This window comes from Euleptes europaea, chromosome 12, assembly GCF_029931775.1.
Source record: "Euleptes europaea isolate rEulEur1 chromosome 12, rEulEur1.hap1, whole genome shotgun sequence".
Classification (NCBI taxonomy): domain Eukaryota; kingdom Metazoa; phylum Chordata; class Lepidosauria; order Squamata; family Sphaerodactylidae; genus Euleptes; species Euleptes europaea.
In genome coordinates, this window is record NC_079323.1 from 50017674 (window position 1) to 50037217 (window position 19544).

The 19544-nt window shown below is 45.3% G+C and overlaps 1 protein-coding gene across 1 annotated transcript in view; it reads right to left on the reverse strand.

Annotated features, from left to right (window-relative positions):
* The window catches only part of LIPI (lipase I), a 33316-nt gene extending 17738 nt beyond the window's left edge, over nt 1–15578 (reverse strand). The window contains exons 1-3 of the mRNA XM_056858203.1: nt 15262–15578; nt 5836–5885; nt 3975–4351 (exon numbers count right to left, since the gene is read on the reverse strand). Of these exons, the coding sequence (XP_056714181.1) occupies nt 3975–4351; nt 5836–5885; nt 15262–15578 (744 nt within the window). The remainder of the gene's footprint in view (nt 1–3974; nt 4352–5835; nt 5886–15261) is intronic.
* Between the last annotated feature and the right edge of the window lie 3966 nt (nt 15579–19544).

Below are 19544 nucleotides of genomic sequence, written 5' to 3' on the forward strand. Positions count from 1 at the left end.
GCCCTCCTCAGACTTCACCACAGAATCTCTAGGAATTTCCCAACTTTGATCTAGCAACCCCATTCAGGCCTGGTCACTGAGTCCTCCCTCAAAGGCCAAAATCGGCCTGGAAAGGACCCTGCCCCTTCCCCCTGCCTTTTACTTACAGACACTGAAGCCTGGAATGCTGTGGCTGCCTAGCAACAGCCACTAAGGGAATCCGTTGCTTAAAGCTAGAGTTGCTCCTTTTATCATTTTTGGGTTTTTAACTCCTCCTCCCCCATATTTGTTTTTTAGATTTCAGATTTTTCTGCAAACCTGGGGCCCTTTTCAGGTTTGTAGAAAGATCTGTCTTGCCCATTCAGAGCTCCAGTTACCGGTATTCAAAGATCTGGCTGACTTCACTATTACAATGTAGGATTTCCAAGTTTATTTTCACGGAGCTTCAATAACAAATACTTTAGCGGAGTTGGGTAATGCTACAATCTCTTTTAGTGACGGGGAAAATGTTCTCTTCCAATTTATTTGATCGTAAACTTGATCACATTTTATCAAGTATTCTAAACTGGATTGCCAATAGGAGCATGTGTATTCTAACAGGCTACTTCATGTGTGAATGAAATGCATCACAGTGTGTAAATCATGAATCATGATGGATTGGGAGGGGCTTGCCACTCGTCAATGACCCTGGCTCAGTGGAAAGGAGCCAGGAGCCTCAGAGTGAGAGACAGGGGGGTTGGTAAGACACACCAGACCCTCTTCTCTCTCATCCTCTTTTTGTCAGCTTAGGAGCAAGAAGCCAGTACTTCTTCATTGGCTGGCTCCCAGGCTCTTACAAAGGCACCTCTGCAAGCTACAGATGCCCACTTTGCACTTACAGCCTCCCAGAAGGAAGTCACCCCCCTCAAGTAGGTGGATTTGGTTCCCTTGGCAGTTGTAGCTGCTTCCCACCCACTCAGATCCTCTGCAACCCCTTGTTGCCACCTCCCAGCTGTACAGCAGATAGCAAGCCCTTAAAGGCTCAGACTACTGTTGTCAAGAGAAGGAAGATGGAGCCGAGATAAGGCTGCAGCTCTTGGCAAGTAAATTTATTTTGCCTTCCTAACTGACTCATTTCTCAGTCAAGCAGTGGTTTTGCTGTTGGGGAAGCTCTGGGAGACCGCCTTAAATCATTGCAGGTTGAGTGTGAAGACTTCTTGGGTTATCTGTGTCTCCTCCTGAAAATGCAGCAGTTCCCTCCTTCCCACAGTTTTCCCCAGGCAGGGTTACTGGGACACCCAGACACCCCCTACCTCCAATAATGCCTTACATAAAACCAGGTAAGGATTTTCAGGGGAATGCTGCTGAACTTGTCATATAGCAGAGCAGGCCAAATTTATATCCTGACCCAGATAATCACCAACTTTGTCATCACTATAGTTACTGAAGGACTCAGGGCCAGCCACAAGATTCAGACCACTGTGCTATGCCATGGAATTGTATGTCATCCATGTTTTTAGAACGGATAAAGACATGCGATTCTTAGATAACTGAAGAATAAATGGTAGGCACAGATTCACAAGAGTCAAAGGATGACTTTCTAAGAAATATGAAGCCTTCTAGCCCTAAACTGATTAGCCATCATAAGCAATACTCAAGGGGTCTACAACATTAACTTGTATGGCATGATAACTCCAGTTTTGTGGCAAGCTTTTCCTATGACTTACTACATTTCTCTTCTCACTTCTAAAATGCAGCACAATTAAAACAAAACAAAACCAGCAACCATGAAATGCTAGCAATTGTTTCATGTGTGGTTAAAAATGATGAACAATATTCACAGTGCAATCCTAAGCAGAGTTATACCCTTCTAAGCCTATTGACTTCAACAGACTTAGAAGGACGTCACTCTACATAGAATGACACTGTCAACTTAAAAATGGTACACAGAATGAGATTTAGAGATGGGAAAGTTATAATAAGAATTTGAAGAGGGCAGAAAATACTTGCCGGTCAAATGACTGTAAATAAACTGAACTGAAGGGGGCAGAAAATGTCTCTGTGGGGAGGAACCATGCCTCAGTAGTAGACCTCCAGTTTTGCATGTTGTCATGGACCGCCCTGGTGTAGCATGGGAGGATGAGTCCTCAGAGGAAGAGGAGAACAACCTGTCCCCAAGCCCTGCCTTGGTAGACCATTCCTGTGAGGCCAAGGTCTCAGAGCCTTCCCAAAGGGACCCTGAGCCAGCAGGGCCCTCAGGCCTTGAGGCTCCAGCCCAGACCTGCCCGTGACCAGACCCACCCACAGTCTCCTGAAACACCCCAAGACCAAAGGGGGGGAAGGGCAAGGGCTGACACATTGACCAGGCACAAGAGTGTGTGCCTGGCAGCTGGCAGCCTCCCCTCTGCTAAGGGAATGCTAGAAGAGACTGATACGTCCCCACAGAATCTGGGCCCCAGTACTCCTCAGGAGTAGAGGAGCTGGCTCAACTTGCCTGCAGTCTTGCTGACTATCCCACCAGTTGCCTGGCCTGTTTTGTAGCTATTCTTGTTACATGACCCTTGGACTGTTTTTGCCTCTGCCTTTTGGAAAACATAACCTGAACCTAAACTGAGACCTTGGACGGCCTTCTGACTTTACCTTGGATTGTTTTATTGGACCCTGGACTGTGACTTTTGGACTGTGACCTGAGAACCCCTGCTGTCAGACCCTGTAGTTATTGGAACTTGCCTCCCACATGGTGGCCGGGGCACATGCAGAAGGTCCCGCATTCAATCCCTCACATCTCCAACATAAAGATTTGAGTAGTACATGATGTGAAAGACCTCTGCCTAAGATCCTGGACAAGAGCTTCCAGTCTGAGTAAGCAACACTAACTGCACCATAATTGTTAACTTTTCATTGATTCTATTGCATTTTTTTCTTCTGTAAACAAAAGGTATATGAAAAAGATCTGATCAGCCAACTATGCATAGAATAAGCTGTTTTTCACCCACTCCAAGTCCATTCAAGTGTGGATAAACAGAGGACTATAAGACAGCCAGTATTGCCAATGACTAGGGTTGCCAGGTTCCTCTTTGCCACCAATGGGAGGTTTTTGGGGCGGAGCCAGAGGAGGGCGGGGTTTGGGGAGGGGAGGGACTTCAATGCCATTTTCTCCAGGTGAACTGATCTCTTTCGGCTGGAGATCAGTTGCAATAGCAGGAGATCTCCAGCTAGTACCTGGAGGTTGGTGACCCTACCAATGACAAGCACTTCAGGGGAATGCCTGACCAGGAGCTGAGTCAAAGCATGACATAAGAACCTGCCTTGAGTCAAACTATTCAGTTTCTTAAAGTTTGTTCTGTCTGACTGCAGCTTTCCAGGGCCTCACATAGAGGCCTTTCACATCATCTATTACCTGATCCTTTTAACTGGAGATGAGGGTGCTGAACCCTGAACCTTCTGCATGCAAAGCAGATTCTCTACCATTTAGCCACAGCTATTAAGGTAGCCACCGCACCATGCACATCATGTCCTGGAAGATATAACTGGCCACAGCTTCACAGCTCATGTACATTCTACATGCAGATACAGACATGCAATTATTTGTACCTTCCTTAATCTTTTTCATGCATGGTTTCACACATTTTCCTACGCAAACAAGGCCATCCTAAGAACACTTTCCTGGAGTAATCTTAAGAACATAAGAAAAGCCATGCTGGATCAGACCAAGGCCCATCAAGTCCAGCAGTCTGTTCACACAGTGGCCACGCAGGTGCCTCTAGGAAGCCCACAAATCTTCACTGAATAGGCTTAAATAGGATTATAAATAGACCTGCTTAGGGTTGCTCTCTAAAACATAATGTGTGTAATGAGCAATAATAAGTAACAGACCTCACCAGTCCCTTGTCCTGCTGTACGTTGTGAAAAACTCTTGAAGTGACAATAAAGTACGCCAGTTTATAGGTCACTCCTCTTGACATCATAAGATTGCTTTATGTTCTCTGATATCAGTGATATGCATGGTTCCTTACCAACATTTCATCAATAAGGTTCTTCAACATTTCTGCCACTTTCCTGGTATTGGAAACCGCAGTAGGATACATCAAAGTTGTGGCACCCCGATTCCAATCCACTATTATAATATTAATGTCTTCTTTTGCAAGCAGACTGTGTTTAATCTCATCAATCCAGACTGGCGGAGAACCCGTAGGTCTGTATCCATGAATAACAAAAATAATTTTCTTAGTCACATTTAGATACGTAGAAGTTGTTAAGTTTTGTCCACTGAGATTCTCAGAACAGTTTTGGTTTTTCCTTGTGTACAGAAGAAGTTGCACTCTTAGATTTGTGCCCATTAGAGCGTTGGATAAACCAAGATCCGTAAATTCTGGGCATTTTCTTCCTGTGTCTGAAAAATAAAGGGTGGGGGGAAAGGATCAGATAGATTTTTTTAATGACATTTACCCCATTTTTCCAAGGTGCATAGGGAGAAGGTCAACCAATAAATTCATGGCTAATATTTGAATCCAGAACTCACAGGTGACCCATTTCCACACTTACAAAACTGGCTGTGATGGAACGGGACAGATTCTACACGTGTTTCTATGGATTTCATTATTATGAAATGCTTCATCTTCTTTTAGATCTACATTTACAAGCAAACTCTGTCATAGTACTGTTACAAAAAAAGTGAAATTCTTACTTTTCTCAAGCTGCAATGACACACGTTTTAACTTCAGAGTAAGGCAACAGGTTGACTTCACATGAGTAAGGTTTCCTTCATATAAGATTGGATCACACACTGTGTTAGTTCTTTTAATAGTGTGGCAGCATACATATTGCATGTTGTCATTGTGGTTTTCACTGAACTATTTGGTTTCCACCTCTTCCCCTTTCCTTTTCCTGATAAAACTGTTTCTGTTTACTCAAAGATAGTGCCTCAAGCCTGGAAAAATGCATGCTATGACCAGCAGTTACAGGCGACAAAAATACATTTGGACACATACAACTTCCACAGGTTAGTGTGACATTGCTAACTTAAATGAATAAATTAAAACAAACTCTGTAAATATCAGTTAAAAATCTCACGTTGTTTTTTAAGTTACTTCTGTATATCTGAGACAAGATCTTTTTACAGACATAATTTTTGGCCTGGCTGAATAGCTCAGGTGAAAAATTAGTAATATTTATTAAATATTTGAACTTAAATTATATCCACACCTTTTGGGGATTAGCAGTGCAGTCCTAAACAGAATTACACCCTCCTAAATCCATTGAAGTTAATGGACCTAAATGGGTGTCATTCTGTTTAGGACTACACTGTAAATTTCATGAAAGGTGGACTTTCTTTTGAGTAAACATTTTTAGGCTCAGGGTATTTGATTTTAGGGGAGGGAAGGCAGCATGGTATAGCCTGATCTCGTCAGATCTCAGAAGCTAAGCAGGGTCAGCCCTGGTTAGCATTTGGATGGGAGACCACCAAGGCGTACCAGGGTCGCTATGCAGAGGAAGGCACTGGCAAACCACCTCTGTTCGTCTCTTACTTGAAAACCCCATAAGGGGTTGCCATAAGTCGGCTGCGACTTGACGGCACTTTACACACACACACACACACACACACACACATTTGATTTTAACCATACACTTATATCTCAATAATGAGCTTAAATCGTTTTGTTTCTGTCACTACAGTACAAAACCAATTGAGTAGCATACTTTTGCACAGACTTCAGAAGATAAAGTATCTGTATTTATGCTAAAGAGAAGCCTTTGTATGATCTTCTAAAGAGTCACCAGTCCCTATAATTACAACTCATACAGTATAAATGAACCCACTTCCTTGTAATTAAAAGTCAGGAAGAACTTTTAAACAGCTACTTTACCTGCTCTTACACACCACGCCAAGAAACAGGCGAAGAAACATATTCCCAACATCGGGAAATCTTTGAAAAGCAGAATAGAACATCCACGTTTGAGGGAATGTTTCTATTTCCTCGTAACATGCTGGGCTTTTGCTTCAGTCAGTCGAACGTCACTGATAAAATAGGTGTGGTAAACAGAAGGAAGTTTCTTGGCAGAGTGAAACTCAACCTTTATGCTTTTGCAACCTGTGACTCCTCCTTTCCTACTTAGTTAAACAGGCGAGGCACTTCTTTCAGGCTTGTCATATCTTTTTAAGATTGATCTCAAAAGCTTCTTGCCTCTGACCACAGACAGAGGACCAGTAGGTCTATTCCTTGGCAGTATGTGGTGTAGTAATGGCCAGTTCTATGAAAAAGAGAAAGAAATGTCACACATTTTGTTCCTTCTGTTAGAAGGTGCAGGTTTGCTGAACACCTAAATGGTACAGAGATCCAAATTGGGAAATTCTGCACTGGGAATTTTTTTTTTTTTTTAATTGATGATACCAACTATTTCTTTGAAGGGAAAAAAAATCTTAGTTATTTGCGTACTGATGTACATTCTCTAAAAGCCTTGTGGTCAAGTTAAATACGTCTAAAATAGGTTTTAAACAACTTATTTCTAGGGCAAACAACCTTGTGCAATAAAGCGCTTCCAGTAAGATGCTCAAACTAAATTATCTACTTTGTTAAGAAGCTTAAAACCCACAAAATACTTGTAAAATAGCACATTTTTACTTATATTTCTCTGAATAAGTAGTCAAATTGCATATTTTAGCTTGAAGGGTAGAGTTGCCAACTCTAGGATGGGAAATTCCTGGAGATTTGAGGATGGAGCCTGGGAGGGCAGGCTTTGAGGAGGGGAGGATCTCAGTGGGGTATAATGCCATAGAACCCACCCCCCAAAGCAGCCATTTTCTCCAGGGGAACTGATCTCTGTTGTCAGGAGATCATATGTGATTATGGGAGATCTCCAGATCCTCACCTGAAGGCTGACAACCCTATTGGACAGTTCTCCTAGAATTCTAATTAATCATAGTAACACAAAATTTCCTAAAGATAATGCAATATCAGGATGCACCACATGATGGCAGACAAAGGTTAGGAATCTTTAGGCTATATAGCTAGAATTAACACATCAGCCATGAAGGAGCTAGAAAAGATTCTGAAGTGTAAGGATGTGTCACTGGAAACCAAGATCAAGTTAATTCATGCCATCGTATTCCCTATTACTATGTATGGGTGTGAAAGCTGGACAATAACGACAACTGATAGGAAGGAAGTAGATTCCTTTGAAATGTGGTGTTGGAGGATAGTGTCACAGATACCCTGGACTGCCAAAAAAACAAATCAGTGGGTTATAGATCAAATCAAGCCTGAATTGACCCTAGAAGCTGAAATGACTAAACTGAGGCTGTCGTACTTTGGTCACATTATGAGAAGACAAGAGTCACTGGAAAAGAGAGTCATGCTAGGAAAAGCTGACGGTAGCAGGAAAAGAGGAAGACCCAAGAAAAGATGGATTGACTCTATAAAGCAGTGGTTCCCAACCTTTTTTTGACCAGGGACCACTAGGACTTTTTTGTTCGGTGCAGGGACCCCAAGGTTCAAAATAAAAATTCCGAGAATTTGAAAATAAACTTTAATCATAACTGTTAGTTAAACATTAAACTTAGAATAATATTTGAATATATATTTTTATAATAGAGAACTTTTAATTGAAAATATTAATTTATTATGGGTTTATAAGTTTGTTTCGCAGACCTTAATTTAGTTCTCGCGGACCCCTGGGGGTCCACGGACCCCCGGTTGGGAACCAGTGCTATAAAGGAAGCCACAGCCCTCAGTTTGCAAGATCTGAGCAAGGCTGTTAAAGATAGGACGTTTTGGAGGACACTGATTCATAGGATCGCCATGAGTCAGAAGTGACTTGATGGCACTTCGCGCACACAACACATCAGCTTCAAGGTATGCTGATGTGAAACAGAATGTCAGAGTGATTCAACTTGTGCACCTCATTTTAAGCCAATACTTGCTATTTACTCTAAAATAAGTTATCTGCGGGCCTCTTTTGAATTTTGAGTTAGAGCAGCAGGTGCCAGCGTGGTGTAGTGGTTAAGGTGTCAGTCTAGGATCTGGGAAACCCAGGTTTGAATCCCCACTCTGCCATGGAAACTTGTTGGGTGACCTTGGGCCAGTCACACACTCTCAGCCTCAACCCTGGCAAGTATTTGGATGGGAGACCTCCAAGGGATACCAGGGGTGTGACGCGGAGGCAGGCAGTGGCAAACCACCTCTGGATGTCTCTTGCCTTGAAAACCCCACCAGGGGTTGCCATAAGTCAAATGAGACAGGGAAAAAAAGCAGATGCCACCACAAAATGGCTGCCATCGCCAATCACAAATGACTCCCATGGGATGGGGCCAATCCAAGTGTCCTGTTTTTTTTTTTTTAATTCCAATTAATACCCTTTGGACTTTTTCATCAATACTTAAAAAGTGGAAAACACATTGGGAAGCACCATGCCACCCACACTGGGGACACAGGTGAAAGAAAATCAGTAACCATGGATACTGGCCCTGATCAGAAGCTGAAGTGAACACATGTGCAACCTGCACATACATTTGTTAGAAAAAGCCAATGTGCATTCACTTTGCCAATGAAACCGATGACCAGTGCCTGGATAAATGTGGGACCGGTATCACACATTTTGCTGGACATGCATTGAATGTCGCATGAGAATTACTCAACTTAGGCATTTTGAAAAACCAAGTGTACGCTGCACATGGGACTGTACATGCATTCATTGTAACTTGTGCACTGGGCTTGTAGTTCTGGTAAGAAAGTGATACCTCCCACCTTAAGCTTCAAGCCTCCTCTTCTCCCCCTGACCCTCAAAAAACCCAGCAGGTGTAAGAAGTTCAAGTTACTGTCACTCTTGATGGTGACCCCTCACAAGTGATTATAAAGGGGGAAAGTTGTAGTGTGTGTACAAATGGCTACTCTAATGAAGAGTCCCTTGATGCATCTGAAAGAAGTAGGGCGTAGTCCACAAACACTTATTTATGCTTCACTGACAGCATCCTGGTCTTGCCATAACACCCTCGTTTTGTTAAAACATACTGAAACAGCTACTCCTATGAAGATATTAAACTTACAGAAAGTAGGGTTGCCAAGTCCCCGCTGGCCACCGGCAGGGGATTGTGGAGGGGGGGGTAAGATTGCCATATCCAGCTTGGGAAACTCCTGGAGATTTGGGGGTGGAGGCTTGGGAGGACAGGGACCACAGTGGGGTACCATGCCATAGAGTCACCCTCCAACGCATCCATTTTCTCCAGGGGAACTAATCTGACCTGGAGGCTGGCATCCTTAACAGAAAGAAAGGGTAGGGTTGCCAACCTCCAGGTGGTTAAGAAAACAACAGCACCAGCTCAATGAATCATGGCCAAAATATATTGCCTGGTAACAAATATAACAAAAATTTCTTCATATATATTTTACCATTTGCAGGTTGAATCCTAAACAATAACAATTCATATATAATACCAATCAGTCCGATAGTATAAGGTAACAACAGAAAAGTCCACACCGGGAATAACAAATCCAAATTAATACAACCTGATGGCTGTTCAAGTCCCAGATTTACAATGGTGCTTCTTATTAAATTCAATCAGTCCTAATTCAACAAATGGTCCAAACTCGAATAAAAATCCAACTCAAAACGGCACCTCCGGATGAGTGATCGTTTCGCAATATGAATTGCTTCTTCAGTTGATTAATACTGCCTTGATGAACATTCAGTAGATTGCTTTTGTCTTGATGAACATTTCCCTTATGGATAAGTTTAATTGGGTACAAATACCTCTGAAAAAAATATATATAAATATGTATAATATACATCACAGGCCATAACTAACAATATACAGACAAGAACTGCTCATACAAAAACGAATACCATTCATCTTACCAATAATAGACCAGCTATACCTCACGGTTCCTCAGGCTCTGCCCCGGCTGGTGGCGAATGCAACACCCATACAGACTAAATCCCTGAACTCCAATAGCCTACACCTGGGGGTGTTGATAAGTGGATTTTAAAGGAAACAGCTCAGATCAAAATAATTATTGAGACCTAATGGAGACATCGTTTTAAATAAATGAATAAATTTCATTTCGTGTCTGTGCAATAATTTAGCTGCATCTTCTTGACAATAAGAACGAGGTTTGTATTGCCACAGGGCAAAAAACAAAAGATCTTTGTCTGAGTGGCCTTTCTCTAGATAGTGATTGGTTAACGGAGCCTCCCGTGTAAGGGAACGTATCCTTGCCCGATGCTCACCGATGCGAATTTTTAATTGTCTCGTCGTTGAGCCGATGTATAATAAAAAACATGGACAAAAAATTCCGTACACCACGTAGGAGGAGCTACAATTAGTAAATTGATTCAGTTTGAAAGTAAAATTTGTGCTAGAGGAACTGACTTCCTTTATTGGCAAGCAATACGGGCACATAGCACAAGAGCCGCATTTAAAGTGACCCTTTGGTTTCGACTCCGTTTTACTGTCCAAACAGTCCGTTTTTATTAAATGGTTACGCAGGGATTTGGATTTCCTTAATCCAAACAGAGGAAACTCATTGCACCCGGGTACATTGTATAGAATGTGCCAGTGCTTACGCACAATCTTCTGAATTTCATGGGTCAGATGATTGAACTCTAAAGAGGCAAAGATTCTTGGCTTCCTGGACTGGCTGCGTTTAGAAGTTTGTAGCAACTCATGCCTAGGAATAGTACTAGCTCGGGCTAGGGCATTCTGTGTGATCCGGGGTTGGAATCCTCTGTTCTGAAATCTATCACAAAGGTCAGAAGCTGCAGAAACAAAATCTTGTTCAAACGTAGAATTACGTTTTAATCTAAGCAGTTGACTAAAAGGTAAATTAAGTTTTAAATGGAGGGGATGGTGTGAAGCAAAGTGAAGTCCTGCCCCTACATCCGTGGGTTTTTGGTATGGTTTCACAGCAGTCTTATTCTCCAAAGTCCTAAAGACCATCAGATCTAAATAAGCTATAGATTGTAAATTCATAGAGCCAGTGAATTGTAAATGCGAGTTCAGAGAATTAATCCATTGAAAAATAATACCATAAGAAGATTCATTGTCCAATATACAAAAAAGATCATCAATGTACCGAACATAAAATAAAACATGATCCCGAAAGAGCAGGCTAGTCAACAACAATTCAGTCTCAAATGCCACCATATAAATATTGGCGACCGATGGGGTGCATGCTGCACCCATTGACACTCCTTGAGTCTGTAAATAAAATTGATCTTTATACCGAAAAAAATTATTCTCGAACAGAATATCAATGAGACTTAAAATGAAGTGAGTCGGTATAGATAGGTCTTGTCTAGTGTCAAGTTTCTTCTCAATGATGTTTCTGACCTCTTCCAAAGGAATATTCGTATATAAAGAAGAAACGTCAAAAGTAACAAAAACAGTTGTATCAGTGAGTGGAAAATTCTCTACTCTGTTAATAAATTCACTGGAATCTTTGATGTAAGAGGATGTGCACTTGCTAAAGGGCTGTAGGAATGAATCAACGTATCTAGAAATAGGTTCGAGTAGGCTACCAATTGCTGAAATTATAGGACGGCCAGGTGGATTTATAAGCGTCTTATGTATTTTTGGTAAAGAATAGAAGATAGGTACTCTAGGATATTTTACCATTAGAAAATCAGCTGTTGCCTTGTTGATATAATTCAAAGCTAAACCTTCGTATACTACAGTTTTGATAACATTCATTACCCTCAGTGTAGGGTCAAGACTCAAAGGAGAATAGAAGGAACGATTACTAAGTTGTCTTAAATTTTCTGAATTGTAATTACTGGAGTCCAATATCACCAGGGCTCCACCCTTATCAGCAGGCATAAAAGTTAAAGATTTGTCAGCTGAAAGTTGCTCTAAAGTCTTAGACTGCTGATCTGTGAAATTACAATGATCACTGGACCATTTCCTACGATGTTCCAACTTAGCCACGTCACGAAGGACTAGGGTCTGAAAAGTATTGACCTGAAATTCTGTTCGAGAATAATTTTTTTCGGTATAAAGATCAATTTTATTTACAGACTCAAGGAGTGTCAATGGGTGCAGCATGCGCCCCATCGGTCGCCAATATTTATATGGTGGCATTTGAGACTGAATTGTTGTTGACTAGCCTGCTCTTTCGGGATCATGTTTTATTTTATGTTCGGTACATTGATGATCTTTTTTGTATATTGGACAATGAATCTTCTTATGGTATTATTTTTCAATGGATTAATTCTCTGAACTCGCATTTACAATTCACTGGCTCTATGAATTTACAATCTATAGCTTATTTAGATCTGATGGTCTTTAGGACTTTGGAGAATAAGACTGCTGTGAAACCATACCAAAAACCCACGGATGTAGGGGCAGGACTTCACTTTGCTTCACACCATCCCCTCCATTTAAAACTTAATTTACCTTTTAGTCAACTGCTTAGATTAAAACGTAATTCTACGTTTGAACAAGATTTTGTTTCTGCAGCTTCTGACCTTTGTGATAGATTTCAGAACAGAGGATTCCAACCCCGGATCACACAGAATGCCCTAGCCCGAGCTAGTACTATTCCTAGGCATGAGTTGCTACAAACTTCTAAACGCAGCCAGTCCAGGAAGCCAAGAATCTTTGCCTCTTTAGAGTTCAATCATCTGACCCATGAAATTCAGAAGATTGTGCGTAAGCACTGGCACATTCTATACAATGTACCCGGGTGCAATGAGTTTCCTCTGTTTGGATTAAGGAAATCCAAATCCCTGCGTAACCATTTAATAAAAACGGACTGTTTGGACAGTAAAACGGAGTCGAAACCAAAGGGTCACTTTAAATGCGGCTCTTGTGCTATGTGCCCGTATTGCTTGCCAATAAAGGAAGTCAGTTCCTCTAGCACAAATTTTACTTTCAAACTGAATCAATTTACTAATTGTAGCTCCTCCTACGTGGTGTACGGAATTTTTTGTCCATGTTTTTTATTATACATCGGCTCAACGACGAGACAATTAAAAATTCGCATCGGTGAGCATCGGGCAAGGATACGTTCCCTTACACGGGAGGCTCCGTTAACCAATCACTATCTAGAGAAAGGCCACTCAGACAAAGATCTTTTGTTTTTTGCCCTGTGGCAATACAAACCTCGTTCTTATTGTCAAGAAGATGCAGCTAAATTATTGCACAGACACGAAATGAAATTTATTCATTTATTTAAAACGATGTCTCCATTAGGTCTCAATAATTATTTTGATCTGAGCTGTTTCCTTTAAAATCCACTTATCAACACCCCCAGGTGTAGGCTATTGGAGTTCAGGGATTTAGTCTGTATGGGTGTTGCATTCGCCACCAGCCGGGGCAGAGCCTGAGGAACCGTGAGGTATAGCTGGTCTATTATTGGTAAGATGAATGGTATTCGTTTTTGTATGAGCAGTTCTTGTCTGTATATTGTTAGTTATGGCCTGTGATGTATATTATACATATTTATATATATTTTTTTCAGAGGTCTTTGTACCCAATTAAACTTATCCATAAGGGAAATGTTCATCAAGACAAAAGCAATCTACTGAATGTTCATCAAGGCAGTATTAATCAACTGAAGAAGCAATTCATATTGCGAAACGATCACTCATCCGGAGGTGCCGTTTTGAGTTGGATTTTTATTCGAGTTTGGACCATTTGTTGAATTAGGACTGATTGAATTTAATAAGAAGCACCATTGTAAATCTGGGACTTGAACAGCCATCAGGTTGTATTAATTTGGATTTGTTATTCCCGGTGTGGACTTTTCTGTTGTTACCTTATACTATCGGACTGATTGGTATTATATATGAATTGTTATTGTTTAGGATTCAACCTACAAATGGTAAAATATATATGAAGAAATTTTTGTTATATTTGTTACCAGGCAATATATTTTGGCCATGATTCATTGAGCTGGTGCTGTTGTTTTCTTAACCTAGTTGTTTCAGCACACGTTGTTTTTCATTAGTTTTACTAACCTCCAGGTGGTGGCTGGGGATCTCCTGCTGTTACAACTGATCTCCAGCCGATAGAGATCAGTTCCCCTGGAGAAAATGGCCGCTTTGGCAACTGGACTCTATGGCACTGAAGCCCCTCCCCAAACCCCACCCTCCTCTGGCTCCGCCTCCAAAATCTCCAGGTATTTCCCAACCCAGAACTGGCAACCCTTAAAAAAGGGGAGGGATGTTACAGCCGCTCCTCCTTCACACGCATGAAAAAATTGGATCCGCAGATATCAGGCACTTTCACCCATAGGGTTGCCAGGTCCCTCTTCGCCACCGGTGGGAGGTTTTGGGGGCGGAGCCGGAGGAGGGTGGGGCTTTGGGAGGGGAGGGACTTCAATGCCATAGAGTCCAATTGGCAAAGCGGCCGTTTTCCCCAAGGGAATTGATCTCTATCGGCAGGAGATCAGTTGTAACAGCAGGGGATCTCCAGCTAGTACCTGGAGGTTTGCAATCCTAAAGGAAATAATACTCAGTACACAGCCACTGATAATTACAAATATTCCACTGTAATTATGACATAAACATATGACATAAACATCAATGTGTATACAAGTTACCATAAGTGAAGCATTCCGGAGAGATGGTCTATATCACTGGTTCCCAACCAGGGGTCCGTGGACCCCCAGTGGTCCGCGAGAACTAAATTAAGGTCCGCAAAACAAAGTTATAAACCCACAATAAATTAATATTTTCAATTAAAAGTTTTCTATTATAAAAAATATATATTCAAATATTACTCTAAGTTTAATGTTTAACTAACAGTTATGATTAAAGTTTATTTTGAAATTCTCTGAATTTTTATTTTGAACCTTGGGGTCCCTGCACCGAACAAAAGTCCTAGCGGTCCCTGGTCAAAAAAAGGTTGGGAACCACTGGTCTATATGGTCTATATATGTTTTCAAGCAAAATTAGTCCCGTTGGGATGAAAGGCTGCACACAGAGTTGCTTGAAAACATCTACAGACCCATCTCTCCGGAACGCTTCACTTATTACCAACAGTGTTTTCTGATCCCAGGATCACCGTGTACTGAATTTATAACCAAAGATAGCTTAATTGAGTGTGAAAAGTTGGTAACCGGTATGCACACCGATGTTTATGACATAATTGCAGTAGAATATTTGTAATTATCAGTGGCTGTGTACTGAATATTATTTCCTTTAGGACTGCATACCTTTCATCAGGACACAGCGTGTTTATTGAGTGCCTGGAGGTTGGCAACCCTTCCCCCACAGGCTGAATCCATGCACTTTGAACCCGCTTTCAATGCACATTAACAATTGTTTGCAAGTGGATTTTGCCATTGCCACCCAGTCAAATCCCACTTCAAAGTGCACTGAACGTGGATTGAAAGGGCATTATTTGGCTTGTGCACTTTGGCCCTGGGAGACAGCTCCTGCGGCTCCGACCTCCACGCCCCACTGAAGAGGCCGCGGCCGGTTTCCAGGACGCCGACGCTCAGCCTGTCGCAAAACAGACGCGTCTGCCGAAAAGCGCGCTCGCGGCTCGCGACCGACGTCCCGGCGAGCAGAGCAGGAGCGCGTCCGGGCGGCTTGACGCCCGCCCTCTCGCCCTCTCTTCGCCGGCCGGCGGTCCCGCCCCCTTCGCCTTGATTGGCGGACTGCTCCTCCCCTTGCCTCATGTCCTTCCCGACGAAGGCGGACGAGCCCGACCGCACCCTTTTCGTGGGGAACCTGGAGGGCCGCGTGCGGGAGGAGATCCTTTACGAGCTGTTCCTGCAGGTGCTCGGAGGAGGGGGCGGGGCCCTGGCCCTGGGGGCGGGGCCGAAGCCGAGGCGGGCGGGGCTGCTGGGCGAAGCGCTGCGAGGAAAGGGGCGGGGCGGCTCCTGCAGTGGGCGAAGGTGATTGGGCGACGGGTGCAGGGAGGGGGGAGGAGTTGGAGAACTAGGGGGGGGGATCTGCCTGGTGGATATTCCTGCTGGAAACGTCTCCCTTCGCTTGTCTTGGAATCCTGGAGTTGGAAGGGGTCACCTGTGGGTCATCTAGTCCAACCCCCTGCACGATGCAGGAAATTCACCCCCACCTCCCACCCCCACACCTCCAGTGACCCCATACTCCATGGCCGGAATGCTAGAGTTGGAAGGGACCACCTGGGCCATCTAGTCCAACCCCCTGCACGATGCAGGAAATTCACCCCCACCTCCCACCCCCACACCTCCAGTGACCCCATACTCCATGGCCAGAATCCTAGAGTTGGAAGGGACCACCTGGGTCATCTAGTCCAACCCCCTGCCCGATGCAGGAAATTCACCCCCACCTCCCACCCCCACCCCTCCAGTGACCCCATACTCCATGGCCGGAATCCTAGCTTTGGAAGGGACCACCTGGGTCATCTAGTCCAACCCCCTGCACTATGCAGGAAATTCACCCCCACCTCCCACCCCCACACCTCCAGTGACCCCATACTCCATGGCCGGAATCCTAGAGTTGGAAGGGACCACCAGGGTCATCTAGTCCAACCCCCTGCACGATGCAGGAAATACACCCCCACCTCCCACCCCCACACCTCTAGTGACCCCATACTCCATGGGCGGAATCCTAGAGTTGGAAGGGACCACCAGGGTCATCTAGTCCAACCCCCTGACCAATGCAGGAAATTCACCCCCACCTCCCACCCCCACACCTCTAGTGACCCCATACTCCATGGCCGGAATCCTAGAGTTGGAAGGGACCACCAGGGTCATCTAGTCCAACCCCCTGCACTATGCAGGAAATTCACCCCCACCTCCCACCCCCACACCTCCAGTGACCCCATACTCCATGGCCGGAATCCTAGAGTTGGAAGGGACCACCAGGGTCATCTAGTCCAACCCCCTGCACGATGCAGGAAATACACCCCCACCTCCCACCCCCACACCTCCAGTGACCCCATACTCCATGGGCGGAATCCTAGAGTTGGAAGGGACCACCAGGGTCATCTAGTCCAACCCCCTGACCAATGCAGGAAATTCACCCCCACCTTCCACCCCCACACCTCTAGTGACGCCATACTCCATGGCCGGAATCCTAGAGTTGGAAGGGACCACCAGGGCCATCTAGTCCAACCCCCTGCACGATGCAGGAAATTCACCCCCACCTCCCACCCCCACACCTCCAGTGACCCCATACTCCATGGCCGGAATCCTAGAGTTGGAAGGGACCACCTGGGTCATCTAGTCCAACCCCCTGCACGATGCAGGAAATACACCCCCACCTCCCACCCCCACACCTCCAGTGACCCCATACTCCATGGCCGGAATCCTAGAGTTGGAAGGGACCACCAGGGTCATCTAGTCCAACCCCCTGCCCGATGCAGGAAATTCACCCCCACCTCCCACCCCCACCCCTCCAGTGACCCCATACTCCATGGCCGGAATCCTAGCTTTGGAAGGGACCACCTGGGTCATCTAGTCCAACCCCCTGCACGATGCAGGAAATACACCCCCACCTCCCACCCCCACTCCTCCAGTGACCCCATACTCCATGGCCGGAATCCTAGAGTTGGAAGGGACCACCTGGGCCATCTAGTCCAACCCCCTGCACGATGCAGGAAATACACCCCCACCTCCCACCCCCACACCTCCAGTGACCCCATACTCCATGGCCGGAATCCTAGAGTTGGAAGGGACCACCAGGGCCATCTAGTCCAACCCCCTGACCGATGCAGGAAATTCACCCCCACCTCCCACCCCCACACCTCCAGTGACCCCATACTCCATGGCCAGAATCCTAGAGTTGGAAGGGACCACCAGGGCCATCTAGTCCAACCCACAGCACAATGCAGGAAATTCACTCCCACCCCCACACCTCCAGTGACCCCATACTCCACGGCCAGAATCCTAGAGTTGGAAGGGACCACCAGGGTCATCTAGTCCAACCCCCTGCACGATGCAGGAAATTCACCCCCACCTCCCACCCCCACACATCCAGTGACCCCATACTCCATGGCCCGAATCCTAGAGTTGGAAGGGACCACCAGGGCCATCTAGTCCAACCCCCTGCACGATGCAGGAAATTCACCCCCACCTCCCACCCCCACACCTCCAGTGACCCCATACTCCATGGCCGGAATCCTAGCGTTGGAAGGGACCACCTGGGTCATCTAGTCCAACCCCCTGCACGATGCAGGAAATACACCCCCACCTCCCACCCCCACTCCTCCAGTGACCCCATACTCCATGGCCGGAATGCTAGAGTTGGAAGGGACCACCTGGGCCATCTAGTCCAACCCCCTGCACGATGCAGGAAATTCACCCCCACCTCCCACCCCCACACCTCCATTGACCCCATACTCCATGGCCGGAATCCTAGAGTTGGAAGGGACCACCAGGGCCATCTAGTCCAACCCCCTGACCGATGCAGGAAATTCACCCCCACCTCCCACCCCCACACCTCCAGTGACCCCATATTCCATGGCCAGAATCCTAGAGTTGGAAGGGACCACCAGGGCCATCTAGTCCAACCCCCAGCACAATGCAGGAAATTCACTCCCACCCCCACACCTCCAGTGACCCCATACTCCATGGCCAGAATCCTAGAGTTGGAAGGGACCACCAGGGTCATCTAGTCCAACCCCCTGCACGATGCAGGAAATTCACCCCCACCTCCCACCCCCACTCCTCCAGTGACCCCATACTCCATGGCCCGAATCCTAGAGTTGGAAGGGACCACCAGGGCCATCTAGTCCAACCCCCTGCACGATGCAGGAAATTCACCCCCACCTCCCACCCCCACACCTCCAGTGACCCCATACTCCATGGCCGGAATCCTAGAGTTGGAAGGGACCACCAGGGTCATCTAGTCCAACCCCCTGCATGATGCAGGAAATTCACCACCACCTCCCACACTTCCAGTGATCCCCTACTCCATGGCCGGAATCCTAGATCCTAGAGTTGGAAGGGACCACCGGGGTCATCTAGTCCAACCCCTGCACAATGCAGGAAATTCACCCCCACCTCCCACCCCCACACCTCCAGTGACCCCATACTCCATGGCCAGAAGATGGCCAAGATGCCCTCCCTCTCATGATCTGCCTAAGGTCATAGAATCAGCATTGCTGACAGATGGCCATCTAGCCTCTTCTTAAAAACCTCCAGGGAAGGAGATGCATCAGGTATGGCAAACAGAAGACGTGTGTTTGATAGGGTCGCTGAATGAGGGTAATTGTGTTTCCGCATTTGGGGGGCATAGGGCTCCCAAGTATTTAAAAGTATGCAAATATTTTGAACTCTTCTCTTGCAAGCAGTTAAAACCACATTGCCCCACCCACAATGATTCCTACTCTGGAATGACAATTGAAAGCAATGGGATGGAAGTGAAAAACACAGCTGGTCAAAAAATGGAACACCAGAGAATTCCCAATACAAATAGTTGGGATCTGAAGTGAGATAGAAAGGTAAAAGGAAGGGAGTGGTGTTTTCCATACCTGATACAGCTCACTTATGCCAGGGGTTTCTTCTGTTATAGGGCTATTCCTGGCCTAGCAGAGTAGGTGTGGAGGGCATTTTCCATGGCTATATTTAGGAAGGTGTGCAAGACTACTCTATTTCAGGGGGCATTTGGAAGAGGATGAAATTTCTCTACAGGTTTATGTGGGTGTTTTTAAAGCC